This window comes from Alosa pseudoharengus, unplaced genomic scaffold, assembly GCF_046254945.1.
Source record: "Alosa pseudoharengus isolate Yale_2024_CS ecotype anadromous, Long Island Sound unplaced genomic scaffold, YU_APseudo_1.1 YU_APseudo_1.1_scf_11, whole genome shotgun sequence".
Classification (NCBI taxonomy): Eukaryota; Metazoa; Chordata; class Actinopteri; order Clupeiformes; family Clupeidae; genus Alosa; species Alosa pseudoharengus.
In genome coordinates this window covers 21,162,861-21,180,366 of record NW_027468576.1, presented here as the reverse complement: position 1 = coordinate 21,180,366, position 17,506 = coordinate 21,162,861, and the positions used below count along the sequence as shown (strand labels likewise).

The 17,506-nt window shown below is 45.7% G+C and overlaps 1 protein-coding gene across 2 annotated transcripts; it reads left to right on the top strand.

Annotated features, from left to right (window-relative positions):
• The first annotated feature begins 7,406 nt into the window (after positions 1 to 7,406).
• On the top strand, positions 7,407 to 16,827 carry nr2f6b (nuclear receptor subfamily 2, group F, member 6b). Of its 2 annotated transcripts, none has more exons than XM_076278398.1 (4): positions 7,407 to 9,778; positions 11,090 to 11,208; positions 12,304 to 12,888; positions 15,552 to 16,827. In XM_076278398.1, exons 1-4 carry the CDS (start codon positions 9,513 to 9,515, stop codon positions 15,824 to 15,826), a joined length of 1,245 nt encoding a protein of 414 aa, XP_076134513.1. In that variant the 5' UTR covers positions 7,407 to 9,512; the 3' UTR covers positions 15,827 to 16,827. The 2 variants fall into 2 exon arrangements, with proteins under 2 accessions (XP_076134513.1, XP_076134514.1); XM_076278399.1 differs by having other exon boundaries at positions 7,408 to 9,778; positions 11,090 to 11,184.
• The last annotated feature ends 679 nt before the right edge of the window (positions 16,828 to 17,506 follow it).

Sequence of the window (17,506 nt, the reverse complement as noted above, 5' to 3'; positions counted from 1 at the left end):
GTCTGTCCAAGAATAGCAACAAAGAAGCAGCGCCGTTGTCTTATTTGGACTATTTTTCTGGCCCTGTTCTCGGGATCTTTCAGCTCACCCACCACGTACCCCTGCCCCCACCTTGCAGTGAGTCACGCTTCATTTGGGTGCCCTCTGCCTTGCCTGCCTGGCTGGCTGCTGCCTGCAGCTGGGAGTGGGGGGTCACGCAGGGGGGGCGCAAAGGTTGAGTGTCAGAGCCCCGGGGTCAGGAGGTCACCCGGCTGTTGTTCAGGAGTTTGAAAGCCGGGTTCAGAAAGGCCACGCACTGCCGCTAGGACCCAACGACCTGACCCCCCCCCCCCCTCCAGTCCTGCCCTCAGCTCAACCCATCCCCCACCCCTCAGCTCACTGTGTGTGTTTGGGAGAGTGTATGTGATGGCTGTGTGTATCGTGCAGGGTGATGGGGGTTATCATCTCAGACTGGTCATGTTTGTGTTACTGTTCTGCATTCACTGGTTTGTCACATAACAAAGGGTGACCTGATCACATAGCTCTCTCAAACCCAAGCCAGACATAGTTATTTGCTGGAAGTCATTTTGCCTGTCTTGTGCACACACTTCCTATCAACAATCGCTTTAAATAGAATGATAAAATGCCCTTGCATTCAAACTGCAAGGGTGTATTAAAAAGGTAGACATATCAAGTGCCTTCTGCCAAAGTACTAAGAATATGTAGTCTTGCTTGCTTTCATTTATCCTGATGTTTGTGCATTGAGAGATGCCTCCACCATAGAGTTGCATGGAAACCTCAAGGGGGAGCTACAAAAAGCGACAAGTCCTGCAAGAAAATCATCACTCACTGTGTACTGTGTAAAAATGTGTTCCTGCGTACTGAACCTATCTGGGGCCATTCAGTCTAACACATCAGATATCCATCACTAGTATAGATTAAACAAACCAAAAATAACCTTTCCCTTCAGGTTTATTTCTCCCAGATATGAGCCGAAGCTACATCATTTTTTAATTTACTTTATTAAAAACCATGCTACGTGGTTCAAATGTATCCGTGGCTATACTGACATCAGTTGGATCTGAACACCTGTATTTTAATGAACATTTAAAAATGTGTAAATCTAACAATCAGCCTGCTTGACAAATCATCACAGTGTAGTTCTTCCAAATCAATTATCATACATATATTTAAATCTCATAGCTATTCACTCTCTACTGTGTTATTTTTCTCTATTTTGCATTTGCATCGTAAGTGTTGTTATTGTTTTCAAGCCAGATTAAATCTTAACCTATTCACTCAAACTACTTGTAAAAGAATGCAGATGTCCTTTTATGAGCCCCAAGTGATATGCGTTGTGCTGAACATACAAGGCTATGATAGCAGCTTTTAGAGGCTGTTTGGGTCAGAGAGATAGCAGGGGCACTAAACCCATTCCCAAAAAGTCTGGAGAAAGCAGGGTGTCCAAATAAGCCTGGGAAAAAACACCCCAGACCATTTAAAGACAATGACAATGTGTGGGGGAGGGAGAGGAGGCTCCTGGAACAAATGAAGCTCCCCATTAGTCCAAATCGTCCTCACTCCCCCTGATATATACACACATACACACCCACAAACATCCATTCATCCTCACACATGGACCCATTTACACACACACACACACACACACACACACATACACACACACACACACACACACACACACACACACACAAACTCTCTCTCTCTCACCCCCCCCCCCCCCCCCCCCCCCCACACACACACACACACACACATACACACACACACACACACACACACACACACACACACACACACACACACACTAATGCACGCATGAGCGAGAAGTTGTGTGACCCAAACAAAAGGGCAGTGACCTGGAGGGTTAAGGTCACCTCATCTGCTCCCAGCATCCGTTTCACATTTAAATAAGTTGTCCCTGCTAAGCTGTATGAAGAGATCACAGCCTGCTTAGCGCCACAGCTTTTCTTTAATTTCGTCTCACAGGAATCAAAAGAACTCTTCACTCTATCTTCCCCCTCTCTACCGTCTCTTTCTCCCTCCCTCCCTCTCTCTCTGTAGATTCTTACGCTGGTTGTCTGACTGAGCCAGGACACCACTCATCCTCTTTAAAGGCCAAGTGAGGTTCACAGAGGGGCACTTCTTTGGCATGGAAGAGCGCTGACCTTAGACGCACTCCCGCGTCGACAACACACGCCGATAAAATGCAAGGGCTGGTATCCATGACACGCACGTTGGTCTCAAACACAGGAGTCAGACAGTTGGGTCTTGTTTCCAGAGAGTAATAACACAGGTGATCACTAAATCCCTAAAGACTGCCTGGACAGTTCAAGTTCAGCATTGGGTTAAGGCAACAATTTTAACACTGCTTAGAGTCTGACTCTGTTAAGGTGCAATGAATCATTCATATTCCAGACAGCAGGTGTGGCAGGTGTCTGTGTCACTCTCTCACCTGAGATGATGGATGGAGATTACAGCACATTACCATCACCACCACCACCACAACCACAACCACCACCACCATCCCCAGACCATGCCCAGGGAACAGAGGATTGTTGGGAGACAAAGCAATCCATTAATCCAATGAGATGTCTTAATTAAGCTCAATCAGTCGCTTTTGAACTATCCTTAGATGGCCCTCCCTTGGTCTCAACAACTATCACCTAGATACAGAGCCCGTATTGATGTAGACGATAGCTGAAATGTCTGTTGACAGTCTTGAAAGGCTGGAATTAGACATGGTCTTTTTTCCTAGGGTTACACAGTAGAGTATTCCTCATTTTTGAATGATGGTATATAGAGCTCACTGAAATCATTTCAAATTTACACCAGAATATTCAACAAGAGAAGAATATTATGAGTACAGTCTTTCTATACTACACAGTACACCTGGGTACATTTTCAACTATTGTCCCGAGGGCACTACCGGTACTCACAGGTTTGGTTTGCATAAAAATTATAATCTCTTTTCGTAAGACAGTCTCATAGGTTTTTATCTCTGCTCCCTCTCTAATCACAATCTCGAAGATGCTGATACACCACGCACGGTGATTCCAGGTAATCTTGTTGCTGTGCTGGTAGACATGCATCTCCCTGATGTGTGGGAAGCCTGGTATCTAATACAGGCAAGCTTCACCTTCATGAATCGCAAAGGATGGACTTGTACCAGATTTTCTTATGGTGTCACAACACTGACCTGCTGACCGCTGAGCTGATGGGGCTTAAGTTTTCTGGGCTAAGTATCAGCCCACTTTGGGGCTGTGTATAAAGATGGGGGGAAATGAGAAAGACTGAAGGTCTGATGTAGTCATCAATTTTTTTTTCAGATTTTGGATATCTTTTTCGCCTCTCCTTCTCTTTCCTTAGAAGTGCAAGCTCTCTTAAAGCCCATCTTTACAAAATCTAGTGAGAGAGGTGCCAAGGGGAATGGAAAGAAAGGGAGGGATCAGAGATTGAGCTATAAAATGGAGTCAGTGGAGCGTTGCAGAAAGGCAGGTATGGTTGTGAATAGTGCAGGGGAGGGAGGGAGGCAGGAGAGGAGCAATAGAGAGATAGAGAAATAGCAGCGGTCAGCCGACCATGGAGGGCCATATTTCGCGCTCAAGGTGTGAAGGAATTTAACTCCAGTGGGTTTAAAGTTTAACCATGTTGTGGTCTGGCACTGGTTGTGTGTGTGTGTGTGTGTGTGTGTGTGTGTGTGTGTGTGTGTGTGTGTGTGTGTGTGTGTGCGTTCGTTCGTTCGTGGGGGTGTTGGGTTAGGGACACATGGCCAGCAGATATGTCCATTAGCGGAGCACTGGCCTTTGATCCACGAGGGGAAGCCTCCTCCTCTGGAGCCTGCCGGGCCTTTGACCCCAGGAGAATGAGAGAGAGGCAGAAAATAAACAGCGCTGAGAAGACCTGCCAAAGACAAACATCTGCCGGCCAACTCCAAGTCAGAGAGGGGAGTGGACAAAGGCAATCAATATTGTCTTTCCCACACACACAGAGAGAGAGAGAGAGAGCGAGCGAGAGAGAGAGAAAGAGAGAGAGAGAGAGAGAGAGAGAGAGAGATTTTATCTTCTCTGGTCATCAGTTTGGTGGGAATGAAGCATATGGACATTAGTCATTTGAATGATTCTGAACCAGTCCATATGACAGTTGAATGAAATGAAATTGGATTTCATTTAATAGTTATCTTCATTAGTTTTTTTTTTTTTATTTAATAGTTATTTTTCATAGTATGCAACATTTTTGTTACTACAATACAGAATAACACAATTTTAGCATTGAGAATTACATTAAAGAAAGGTACACTGCAAAGGTCATAGACCGCCCTTATGTCCTGAGGGCAGTCCTGTGTTAAGGTTAGAGAAGGATGTGTTCTGGGTAAACAAAGGCAGAGGCCAGCAGAGATAGCATGCCACAAGGCCAAAGCATGCTCAAACAGAGCACTCCAATAACAACAGAGCAATCACACACTGCCTACCACTACTGCCTCTGCAGTTCTGGTGTTCACAGTTTCACAAATGTGTTCTGACATTATCACACAATAATCAACAATTGAATGTGTGAAACAGTTGAAGGATTGTTGAATGTGCGTTATGTTTTTGGCCAGCAGCTGCAAGAACAAAGGCCCTCACAACTAAAAGCTTCTTTTTTTTCCAAAGCTCATTTTGTTTGATCTGTCTCCTGCTGTGTTTACAAAGTTAACAGTGGAACCTTAGCCACCAACACAACAATAGCCTGGAGGTTAACTGGGATCAGATTCTGTTGTGTTGTCATGAAGATTAAGGGCAGAGTAGTTGTTTGGTGTGCTGTTTCTAGATCGGACAGATTCAAAGAGCATCTGATAAGGAGTCTGCGAGGCTCGTATCACAACCTCAATCCAAAGAGCTGGTCCTTCTTCAGCATATCCACTTGTGTCCTCAACTTCTGTGTTGTAAAAGTCATCACCACCACCATCATCTTTTGCAGTGTATAGGCTATATCTGAAGCATATATCAATATTCCCATCACAAAGTCATTTTTATAACCAGATGGTTTTTTTTTTTCAGTATTCAAGATGGGTCCACATTGTACGTCCACATTTACACTGCAAAAATTATGCTTATACTGACCCATCTGTGAAGTGACTGGCAATTTCAGCAGATATTATTGACAAAGGTTGTCCTGATACTACCATGAACTGGTAATTACATGAATGCTGTTAGAAATGCAAGAAAGTTTTAATGCAGAGAGAACACAGTAGGTAAAGCATAGCAGACAGCATGTGCTGTGTATTGACCCTTTTTCTCGAACAAATTCATGAACACAAGTCTCAGGCTGAAGGACAATCCTCTTCTAGCCACGCTACAGTTCTTAGGTGGCAAGTTATGGCTGAGGGGCTCCAATCCCATTTGTTTAAGTAGGTGGCTGTCATGGCTATTGGCAGCCATGTGGTGGTAAACAGTTTAGACTCATTAGGTCAGCGTCATGTCGTTTGCAGGGGTCAGTCGAGGGAACGGCAAGGAGTGACGTGCTTAGAGTGGCGTTGTATGAGCTTGGACTTCCGTCTGTGCAGAGGACATGCTAATCGCGTGTCCAGCACAGCATGCTCAGAGCCAGCCACATTCCTTGGCTGAAATTGAGGGAGCCGTGTAGCTTCTCTGCTGGCACATACTGTAGATGCACACCAATGCACACACATATATTCATAGAGAAGCATGCATACATATACAAATGCATACAATTTGCAGATACAAACTCTCACATATACAATGTTAAATAAACAAGCTTGTGTTCCAGGATGGGTTAGTGTTGTATATATTGTACACGTGACATGACATGACACACACACACACACAGGATGCACAGAAAACCACCTACCTGTTTTCACACCTTCAGTCACACTTACACACACACCTCCAGCCTAAGGGATGCCAACCAAAGAAAACAAACAAGAGTGATCTGTGGTGAACAGACACTTTGACACACCACTCCCCACATCTGGTCAACAAAGTCCCATTGAATCTCCACCTATATATCCCTCTAACAGAACACAACCCACTTCAACAGCTTTCCACTGAGATATCACTTGACATGCTCCTGTGTGGATCGATAGGTGCCCATATTTACCTTTGCATGTGTGAGTAGGTGGTTCACACAAGAGCACACGACAACTCTGTGCAGTAGGCTACTACACTACATTTTTACTCCTTACCTGCAAGCCCATCCCCACATGTCCCTCATGTAGCCTTAACTGAATAGCTTTAGTGTAGTTCAACTGCGGTCAGCTTACAGTATATCTTATCAAAAGAGTTTTGGGGATGATGGGATGTTCTTTTCATCATTTATCATATTCAGTGTCATTGCAATACATTTGCAGTAGCGTTTCACAGGGGCCAGTTGGTTGGTTTGGAATAATGTCTCATGAGCTGCATTGAAGTGAATAGTCCTAAGATAAAATGTGAGAAAGTGCTAAGTAGAAGAGGAGGCCTTCAAGAGTAGGCAATGCTAATGTTTTGAAGTTTTTGATCTATTTTAAAAAATTTTAAAGTAAGTGCAATGATTTTTTTCATGTTGTTGACCTCATGATGAAGACATGATTCATTACTCCTACTCCTGGAAGGAGAGGCTACATTCTCAGAACCGGAGAGGCACAGGCATCTCATTCCCCAGTGTGGTGTGGAGGAACTGGTTGTGGTGGTGGTGGTGATGGTGAACTCGTATGCCTGGTACATACCACACAAATCAGAGCAGCTATGCACAGAGTGACATTAGAGTGTAATTTGTTATTACAGCATGTCACTGATGTGAGCAGAAGGCATGTAAGATCAAATATATCTGTGTGTGTGTGTGTGTCTGTCTGTGTGTGTGTGTGTGTACTGTATGCGTGACTGTCTTTCTCTCTCTCTCTCTCTCTCTTTCTCTGTGTGTGTGTGTGTGTGTGTGTGCAAGTAGGAGATTGTGTTTTCATGCATTAGTGTTTGTGCATTGTTTGACTGTGTGTAACCGAGTGCCGCTAACAGCATGCCAGCGGTGTGCTGGGTTTGTTGGTCCACCAGTCCTTTGTGTGCTCATGTGGCAGTGCGGGGGTTAACTACCCCCATGCTATAAGACAGGCCTGGGGGGTCAGGGCTTAGGGAAGCCAGGCAGCAGCACATTCTTTCTATGTGTGTGTGTGTGTGTGTGTGCGTGTGTGTGTGTGTGTGTGTGTGTGTGTGTGTGTGTGTGTGTGTGTGTGTGTGTGTGCGCACAGCCCTTTGCCACTACTCCACGGCCCACTCTCTGCTCTTTGACTCTAATGTCCATATAAGGCAGCGGGTGCCATGGCAACCGGAGGGCTTGAATAGCAGTGTCAAATCCCTGAGCACACAGACACACGCTCTCACCCTCTCCTACACATTCACTGGCCAAGGAGAGAGGGAGCTAGACACACAGACACACACACACACACAGAGAAAGAGAGGGAAGGTTTCTTTACCAGAAGCTGTGAATCTGCCTTGTGAGCAGGGTCTCCTTTCTTGCACTCACTGACAACACGAAGGACAGAGAGAGAGAGAGGGACAGAGAGAGAGAAGAAAGGAGGGAACCAGAGAAAGAGAAAAAAGAGAGAAACAGAAAGAGCCGCCACCAACCATTTTCAGCTCAGGACTATTTCCCAGGGAATGCGGAGGAGTCCTAAGACTGGAGCTGTTACTGCCAGATGGGCAAGCGCTGACAAAACCCAGCAGGCAGAGCAAAAGAGCAAGAGAGAGAGCAACAGAGAGAGCAAGAGAGGGAGCAACAGAGAGAGAGAGAGAGAAGGAGAGGACTAAGCTGATCTGAGCTGAGAGAGCTCACATTCCCCGACGGCTCAGGCGGCTGGCTGGCTGACTGACTAGCTGGCTGGCTGGCATCCCTCCCCTGCGTCTGCTCCTGATTCCCCCAGCTCTGCTCTGCTCTACTCTACCTTGAGAGCCCCACAGGCACTGCTGGACCCGGAGACAGCAGGACCCCGGGCACGTTTTGACAACAAACGCAGGAGACTGTGTGTGTGTGTGTGTGTGTGTGTGTGTGTGTATATGTGTGACTGCATGCGGTCTGTGTAAGTGTGTGTGTGTGTTTATGTGTGTGTGTGTGTGTGTGTGTGTGTGTGAAAGGGCAACAGAGAAAGAGAGAGAGAGTGAGTGAGTGAGAGAGAGAGAGAGGAGGGGGACTTCCTTGAACTTTGATCCTTTAAAGGGAGCCAAAGGGAGAGCCACGGCACAGGGAGAACTCTGTTTATCATTATCCCGGGCAGGCGTGCATTCCTTTCCCTGAGTAACCCACACAAAAACAGGCTGGAGCTGGATATCGCCACCGACTGCTCGTCTTCTGCTCGGCTTCGGGCCGTAATCTAGAAACCCCTTCTGAGGTGGGGGACACAATTTTTTTTATCACAGGATTCCAGCATGTCTACCATAACCAGTCCATCTTTTGGGGTCAAGAGGAACACTGGCAATTGCCAAGAAGTGAGACCCTGAGGAAAAAACAACAGGCTGCTAATCTGAAAGGACGCTCTTGTTTTTTGTGTGTTTTTTGACTGACAAACCCAAACTGGTTGGACCTTGGTGGTTTTCTCCAAACCTGCTGTGATTCTTTCTGGGGAAAAGACACAACGCTGGGACACGCCGCTGTCAGTTTGATTGAAAACACACTGCTGTGAGGGAAACAAAACAGGTTGGACTAGTTGTTGGAGTAGAACTGAGGGCAGGGCAGCGTGTATTTGCAGGTAAAAGCTCACTCTCTTGCTTTTTTTCTCTTGCTGAGGCATACTAGGAGCAGTGGAGGAACCAAGCACTCTCTGGTGTTTCTCTCCAGCTTGAGAGGGGCTCTGTGTCTGTATGTGTGGGATTTTTTTTTGCCCCCTCTCACTACCGTGTGGTGCATCACAGGAGAGGAGGGGAGGGTAGCGTGAGTCTTTTTTTCCCCCTCCAGTGAGCGACTATGAGCATCCGAGTGTAATTTATTGTTTCCTGTGAAAAAAGAGGGCAGACGGCACCTTTTTTTTGCCCCCTCTTTCTCCTCCTTCTCTCTGTCCTGAACTCTGGAACAGATCTCTAAACTCGAGTGAGGGGTAACCACGCTGAATGGACTGCAGGGGAGAAAAGGCGAAAAAAATTTGGGAACAGAAAAAATTGGGAACAGAAGGAGTAGTGTGACAGCAAAGCAGAAAAAAGGAGAGCTGTGGTGCAGCGGAACCGTGCTCTCCAGGGGAGCCGCGCATCCAGGTCACCAGGTGGTGACGGGTAAAAAAACAGGGAGAGAGAGAGAGAGAAAGAGAGGGAGGGAGAGAGGGAGGGCAAAGAGAGGTCGACTGGAGTTTAATGCTGTCTCTCCTCACGTCACTGCACCTCATCTTGGACTCACCAAACAACCACTGAGCCCTTTTCTTGCTCTGAATCAGACTGACGCTGAACCAAAGGATTTGCTAACACCATTTTTTTGTCGCAGCTGCACTTTCTGAGATTTCTTTATATCTGAGGCCACACACACACACATCTGGTGGTGTTGCTGACAATCGAACAGCGATGGCCATGGTGAGTGGGGGATGGGGAACACCGAACGGGGACACCAATGGACTGGGGGACAAGTACCTACGGGGGGAAGAAGAGGAGACCTCGCCCCAGGCTGTGGGCAGCGACGCGGATTTGGGGGAGGACGACAAATCTTGCGTGGTGGACTGTGTGGTGTGCGGGGACAAGTCCAGTGGGAAGCACTATGGTGTGTTCACCTGCGAGGGCTGCAAGAGCTTCTTTAAGAGGAGCATCCGACGTAACCTCAACTACACCTGCAGGTGAGGGTGCGTGTGTGGTGTGTGTGTGTGGCTACACCTCTTAAGTTGTGCTTCCGGTGTGTCATACTGCGTTTTGATCTCGTACTGACCTTCTCAAACTCCTACTCTTCCACCTATTGTGCTTTTGAATGAGACTTGTGTGTCATGCTTATCATCATTGTGTGTGTGCATTGGTGTGTGTCTCTCTCTGCGTAACTTGAGTGTGTAAATGTGCATGAAGGTGTGTGTGGGAGGGAGGAGAATGGAAGTTATGCTCCCATGTCCCCTAATGCATTACCCTTGAGAACAGAACGAATAGACATTGACACAAAAGCAACCAATGGATATAGGCGCTCCTTGTTTCCCCAGTGAATAATGACATCTTGCAATGTCTGTTAAGCCTTTTCATTTCCTCTGGTTGAAACTGCTGGCCATGTTTTTTCTCATTCTATCTCTATTCCTCCTGACCCTCTACTTAAGTGTTCACCCACTATTCTATACATTTCACAGCAGTCCTCGACTCAAAACACACACTCGTGTTTTATGCCATGCCAGAAACAAGCTCTCCAGTCTGCGCACTTGCAGTCATTGATAACAGAGGCAGAATAACATCCAAAGGTCAAATATCACAGGTGCCTTTGAAATGTGGCCAGCCCAACCCACATTCTTGTTAAAAACAGAACATCCTGTGACATCATGAAGTTCTGATATTTTTTCTGCCACTCTTGTCCGTCCACGCTGAATCATTTCAAGAATTTATAAACTTTCAATAAGACCATGACCTTTTTTATTTGTGCTGGCTTCTATCACTGATTGAAATGATAACACATAAAATGAGCAAGTGTTTCCAAAGAAGTTAAAAACACGTCACTTTTATTTTGTTTCCATCTTCTCTCTTAAATCAACAGCATGTTTTCCCTCACAGTAGTTCAGAGTTTAAAATGACTCTTGAGACCTTTGCTCTGCTTGCACACTGCCAAGGTTATGTGGGCTTATGATTGACAAAGGTCAGCCCTGCGATTGGCTCTTGAAGCACGCCAGCTCACATTTGTTCGGTCACCATGGAGGTCAACCAACAGAAGTGGAAAAACTACAGGCTTCCGGCCAACGCCTGTGTCTCGACACACATGAATGATTGTGTACTTAAACAGATTATATGCATCTCTTGCAGGAGAGACACAGATTTCTTTTGTGCCTGTCGAGGAAAACTTTGTCGTCAACACATTTTAATTTTCACATAAACAAATGTTTTAGGATGAAGTGAGAAGTTGGAGTGAGAAGTCTGAAACTGACTGTATGACCAAAAATGTTGTCTCTCTCCACTTTCCTCAGATCGAACCGAGATTGCCAAATAGACCAGCACCACCGCAACCAGTGCCAGTACTGTCGCCTGAAGAAGTGCTTCCGGGTTGGCATGCGCAAAGAAGGTAGCATCCGCACTTCTAACCAAGGTGTACTTTTTCATCACAACAAATCATACCTATAGTGTTGTTTTGTGGTGGACACAATGGGAAAGGCTTTATTTAAAGGCAACCATGTTTGCCACCACAGCTGTCCAGCCGTAGCCTCAAAGGCCCGCTGCTCACGATTCCTTACATTCACTTGGCTCTACCATCTGCCAGAGGCATGTCCTCCCTCCCCTCCCCTCGCTAGAGTCCTGCTACACAATCAAACACTATAGCGTGTGTTTTCCCATCGAGCTGGCTCGTGAACAGGGTTAAATCCAGACCAGTAATAAATGTCGCCTGATAAAACTCCTCCAAAGAAGGACCCGTGCCAGACAGGTTGTGGACCTGCTACCAGGAAAAAAGGCAGTTCTGTGGCTATAATGGGTTCTATGACAAAGAGACACTTGGGGGTGGTGGCTCCAGTCATTGAATCTGGTTTGTCTGAGGACAGAGAGGGAGGTTTAATAACCATACCAGCACGAGACGTGAACAAATGATCAAATTCTGGTCAAGTCACTATGTGAAATTCTTCAGATAAATAGGATTTTGAGCAGCCCTTCCATGACTAAATCGGCTGTTAGATTTAAGTGTGTGGTTTTCATTATTGTTCTCTTGACAGCATGATGACTGTATTAGCTATTCTATGACTCACTGGCGGGTCTTTGGTGGTATGACCTCATGGCCAATAGAGAACAACAGATAGACTAGTGCGACTCAAGCACCAGTCTATACACTTTTACAAAACCAGGATACCGATACAGCATTTAGAATGCAGCCCAAGGCTGCCAGTGTTCTTTTTACAGCAGTGGGGCATTGATCTGTCCTCATGTGCCCTTTCACCATGACTAAACTGATAAATCCCCTTGATCTCACTCTTCTTTCCAGTCTCCCTTTGATATCGCTGTCCAATGTCCCTTACGTCTCTCTCATATTCTCGATCTAGATCTCTCTTGTGATCATGAACATGGCCTGACATGGCCTCTAATATTGCTGTCCATCTCATTTGTATGTTCTTCTTTCTTTCTCCCTCTATTCTTCTCCCTTCTTCTTTCTCCCTTGAATCCCCTCTCTGTCCTCCCCTCTTGCACTTCTCTCCAGCTGTCCAACGTGGTCGCATCCCTCCGTCCCATGCCGGCATGAGTCCCAACTCTCTTGTCGGTGGCCCAGGGGTGGGCAGCGGTGCCGGCGGTCCTGGCCTGGTCGGTGGTGAGTTCTTCAATGGCCAGCAGGTATCCGAGCTCATCTCGCAGCTGCTTCGCGCAGAGCCGTATCCGGCGAGCACGCGCTATGGTCCGCAGTACGGCCAGCAGCAGCAGCCTGGTGGCTCAGTCATGGGCATTGATAACATCTGCGAGCTGGCTGCCCGGCTTCTCTTCAGCACCATTGAATGGACCCGCAACATCCCCTACTTCCCAGAGTTGCCCGTGTCCGAACAGGTGGCGTTGCTGCGGCTCAGCTGGAGCGAGCTGTTCATCCTGAACGCGGCGCAGTCAGCGCTGCCGCTCCACATGGCCCCACTGCTGGCTGCTGCCGGCTTCCACTCCTCGCCCATGTCCGCTGACCGCGTGGTCTCCTTCATGGACCAGGTGCGCGTCTTCCAGGACCAGGTGGACAAGCTGACGCGTCTGCAGGTGGACTCGGCCGAGTACAGCTGCCTAAAGGCCATCGCACTCTTCTCTCCAGGTGTGTATAACAGCTGGGTCATTATTATTAAATTGTTGTCAATATATAATAGGGCAATGGATCACTGTTGATCCGTGATCTGTATGGACCATCCCCCAACGGTTCGGCACACAGGTAAACAGCATATTGGTTGCAAAATGTAAATAGCTGAGGTGAAATACAGTGTTACAAACTCATTGTGATGGGAAAGTAACTTGTACGACCTGGAGAGTAACAAATTTCATGGCAATTGTGCAATAGCTGACTATTTGAAATCGTGTAATATACCTTATTAGTCAACTTGGCTCTTCGGAGATAATCTTTGTCAGTAACGATCCCTCGGCTTGTAAACAAATTCAGATGTAACCTAACATGTCCAGGGGGAAAGGTGCAAGCCGTTAGTGGTAATAGAAAATACAAATATTCCACAACTGTAGAAGGAGCCCAATAGCAAAAAAACTGCTGTTGACAGTGACTGACAGAGACGTCTTTTTATTGAAAATGAATAAAATCCCCTATACACCATCATAATGTTCTAGTATTCCCGAACAAACTTCCCACAGGCCTAGAAGAAACCCTCTGTTATAGAAACGTATCAAGTCCATACGTTCTTTAAAGTTAGGGAAAATGTGTTTATTTGCTGTCTACCCCACCAGTAAGCCGACAGCTCCCTTTTAGCTATAGGCTAGATAAACCTAAGGTTGGCTAACAGTGTCAGACTTGGTTATTGCCATAGACAGTAAAAGAAATGGACGGAGCCACCACATAGACTTTGACAGAAGAAATCTGGCGCTAGTTAGCCGATGCTACAAACAGTTTTTCGATGGGGGTGCCTCGGGCATCGGCCTAGCCATGCAAATAAATCACTGTTTTACACCATTTACGAGGCTCAAAGTAGCTCCATACTTCATTGGTAGACTTCCGAGGGTCTTGACATTTAAAACGAGAGATTGAGAACTTTGAAAAAGCACTGGTAGTTTATTTACAAGATGATTTATACAGACAGTACCTTCATGAAGTTTACCGTTCGGCGCCATCTTGAATTTAGTCACGATAAGTCAAGCGACGAGTACGAATGAACAGGTATGATAAGGGACCAGATTCCAAAAATAATTCAGTGGAAATGCATGGATTCCAGTTGCTGCTAACCATTTGGCTCAGATTGCTCGAGCTGTATGCATGAACGTCACGTAATTGCCTGGCTTGTAGCACTAGCGTTCTAGTTTGTCTTTGTGGGAAAGAACATGGACGCCACCAGGGCAGAAGCTGCCCCGGTAGTGCTGGGAGCAAGCTTGTGATTCATTTAAACAAGCTACGGGATGATTTACACTTGCATTCATATTCAAGCTTCATCACACTTACAATTTTAATTTCAACAAGTGCTGTCGCGTTTTTCTCGAGCCATGAGGGGCAGTAGGCGGCTAGCAGTAGCTAGCAGTAGTTGTTAGCCTCTTTAGCAAACCAGCTCAATGCACACACAGCAAGACTGGGCAGTGCATTGAAATGGTGACAGGATTAAAGCAGTAATGTAATCAAGTGTGTAAGAGCATTTAAAATCAACATTAAATCAACCAACATAGTACAAATACAAAGAAAACACATCTCAACTTCAGCAATTATGGGCGTAGCCATCTTTGTTTTCAACTCACATGTTCAGCTCGGTGTACTCTCAGGAACCCCGAGGTGGACAGTCGGAATTCCGACCAAAAGGGGGTGTGTCTCGGTGAAATAGCTGGGAGATGTACACTTTCCAACTCAGGTGGGGGATTTCCAATACAAATGGATTGACCCATTACTTCTCTCCGAAAAAAGGCTTAAAGCGCTTCAGATGTAACGTTATTTGATGTCAAAGTGACACCAAAATGAATGAGAGCCAATGGAATGCTAACTCTAAGTGGTCAACTTCTAACCTCCAAGACGCTCTCAGAATGTTTGCCTACCCCCTTGGGCATTGCACGCACACAGAGAAGAAATCATCTTATCCAACTCCTGGGGTAGAGTGCAAATGAGCTAATTTCCCCAAAAGGTGGTGTGTTTCTTTAAGAATATTAGGCCTAAATAGAAAATGATACAATCCGAACCATCACATTTTGTGATCCATTGTACCCCTAATATGCAATATTTGTCAACAACTACCAAGCTACCTGGCTAATGGCAACAGACAGTTAGCCCTGATAAAAGCTACCTAGGTTAGTATGTACAGTATTTTAGCAATAGGCCTACTGATGTCACAGTGGTACTCAAAGTGTCGGGCGGGCCCCACTCGTGGGGAACAGAGACATGACAGGTAGGGCGTGATGAACAGGAGGAAATACATTTATTTTTTTGTGATTATCTTTAATAATGCCTTTCTTTTTTTGACAAGGAAGATCATATATTTAAAACAAAATAGCCACACACAAACATATGAGTCATAAACAGATCGACATATGAATTAAAATACCATCTGAATGCTCCTGGAAGACCATTTAAGTATTGGTGAAACATTCAGTTGAACATAATTGAAATACTTATTGTGTTTTGGGCAAACAAATTGTAAATATACGGTATTAAAACACTCAAAATATCATAACATGGGGGAGATTGACCATTTACCACAACCAATTTTTGCAGAATATCTATCTCATTCATGTTGTTTTCCTCTCCTCTTTCTGGGTACTGCTGTCTGTTTGTCCCTCTGTCAGATGCATGTGGCCTATCTGACCCGGTCCACGTGGAGAGCCTGCAGGAGAAGGCCCAGGTGGCGCTGACCGAGTACGAGCGCATGCAGTACCCGAGCCAGCCGCAGCGCTTCGGCCGCCTGCTGCTGCGCCTACCCGCGCTCCGCGCCGTGCCCGCCTCTCTCATCTCCCAGCTCTTCTTCATGCGCCTGGTGGGCAAGACGCCCATCGAGACGCTCATCCGCGACATGCAGCTGTCAGGCAGCTCCATCAGCTGGCCCTATGCGCCGGGCCAGTAGGTCGTCGGTCAGCCCTCTGGCACACCTGCGTCCTGCCTCATCCAAAGCGCCCCAGTGTGGTGACCCCAGAGCTCAGGCCTCTGGCACATGTTGCAAAGTACATGCTGATTTAGGGTCATGTTTTGTTTATTTGTTTGTCAGCTGGTTTGCTTGTCCATGTGTACAGCGAAAACTAAGACTGACCTCAGATCAGCATTATGAGTCCTTTGCGTAAACTGGGCCCAGGTCCACAGGACACATCCCATGCTACCTCAACCAAAACTGGACTTCTTTCAGTTCCCACAGCCAAAGGGAGCAGCTTTTTGTTTTTAACTGTTTGTTTTTGATTATCCAGAGATTTCATATGGCATCTGTGCAGATAATGTAGACTGCACCGGGTATTACAGTCCCACAGTGCCATTGTAAGGTGTCAGTAACTCTCAGTGTATAGGCAACTTTAACAGTGTAAAAGCTTTCTATGTACAAGTCATTCTGTTGTTCATTACCTCAAAATATGATTAATTATATACCAGATTCTATGAATGGAAAGTTGACAGGTACAAATGTTGTCTAAAAACCTTATAGCTGGAAGGAGAGAAACCTCCATATATGAGGGATGACCAAAAGGGATTCAACTTTTTGCCAGACCTGCAGCGTCTTGATTGTGAGATTAAACTTTAAAGTAGTTTTATTGGACTCTCTGTGGATTTTAGGGATGTTAGCCACTAAAATCACATGGGGGTAGGGAAGTCAGATGCATATTTTGTAAGATATTGCCATGGACTGCAACACTGTCAAAGTCGTTGACATAACCAAATGTCTTACTTGAAAAATGGCGCCGGCATGTAAATGACAAGATGATATGAATGCAAATCTTACACAATCTCAGTATTTTAACTGTGTAGTTAATGTAATTTTTTTATTAACAAAGTTCAGCCTGAATGTTGCAGAATTTCCTATTGCCAACCATGGAAAATATCAGATATTTTTGCATACTACTACCAATAAAAATATGAACCCAATTTTGTGAAGGAGACTGTTGTATAAATGCATCTGATACTCTACATCACAGCATTTGTTAAATGTTAAAATTACACATTACAACATGAAAGACCAATGTATCAGTCTTTAGTAACATGTTTTTTTTTTTCATAATATTTTCAGATATCACTTAAACTTTAAGATACTTACTTACATACTTTTCATTTTACACCAATGGTACAGGGTTGTAGGGTTGAGTGAGAGTCTATGATTCTTAATAATCCTTCAAATGATGCTGGTGTGATGGCTGTGTCTACGGAATAGTTTAGCAGTTGTCTTGCTGCTGCACTTGCCTCTTCGGCCAGCAGGGTGCAACCAAGAGCAACTCTAATCTGGTGTGGACTAACAGTTTATGAGTATGAGCCTTTTTGGTCATTATGGAAATTAGACTTATCATCATTGATAGCCTTTTGGCGCTGGCTGACCACTCTGACAGGAACCGAGTGTTGCGTTCTGTATTAGGCTCCATGTCCATAGGAGCAGAAGGGTTTAAGTAGCTGCCAGTAGGAACACCGAAAAACAAGGCAACAGCACTGTGAATTCCAACAGCCCCACCTGGAGGCCAAGTCCCCACATGACCAAATTAATTAAATACTATTGAATATAGATAGTCAAAATGCTGTCTGATTGTGTGTGTGTGTATGAGAGATAGTGTGCGCG

Excerpts from the sequence above, each read along its gene's own strand:
- nr2f6b (XM_076278398.1), top strand. The coding sequence starts at position 9,513 with ATGGCCATGGTGAGTGGGGGATGGGGAACACCGAACGGGGACACCAAT. Across the intron at positions 9,779-11,089 it reads AACCTCAACTACACCTGCAG|ATCGAACCGAGATTGCCAAA; the intron begins GTGAGGGTGCGT and ends CACTTTCCTCAG. Across the intron at positions 11,209-12,303 it reads CATCCGCACTTCTAACCAAG|CTGTCCAACGTGGTCGCATC; the intron begins GTGTACTTTTTC and ends ACTTCTCTCCAG.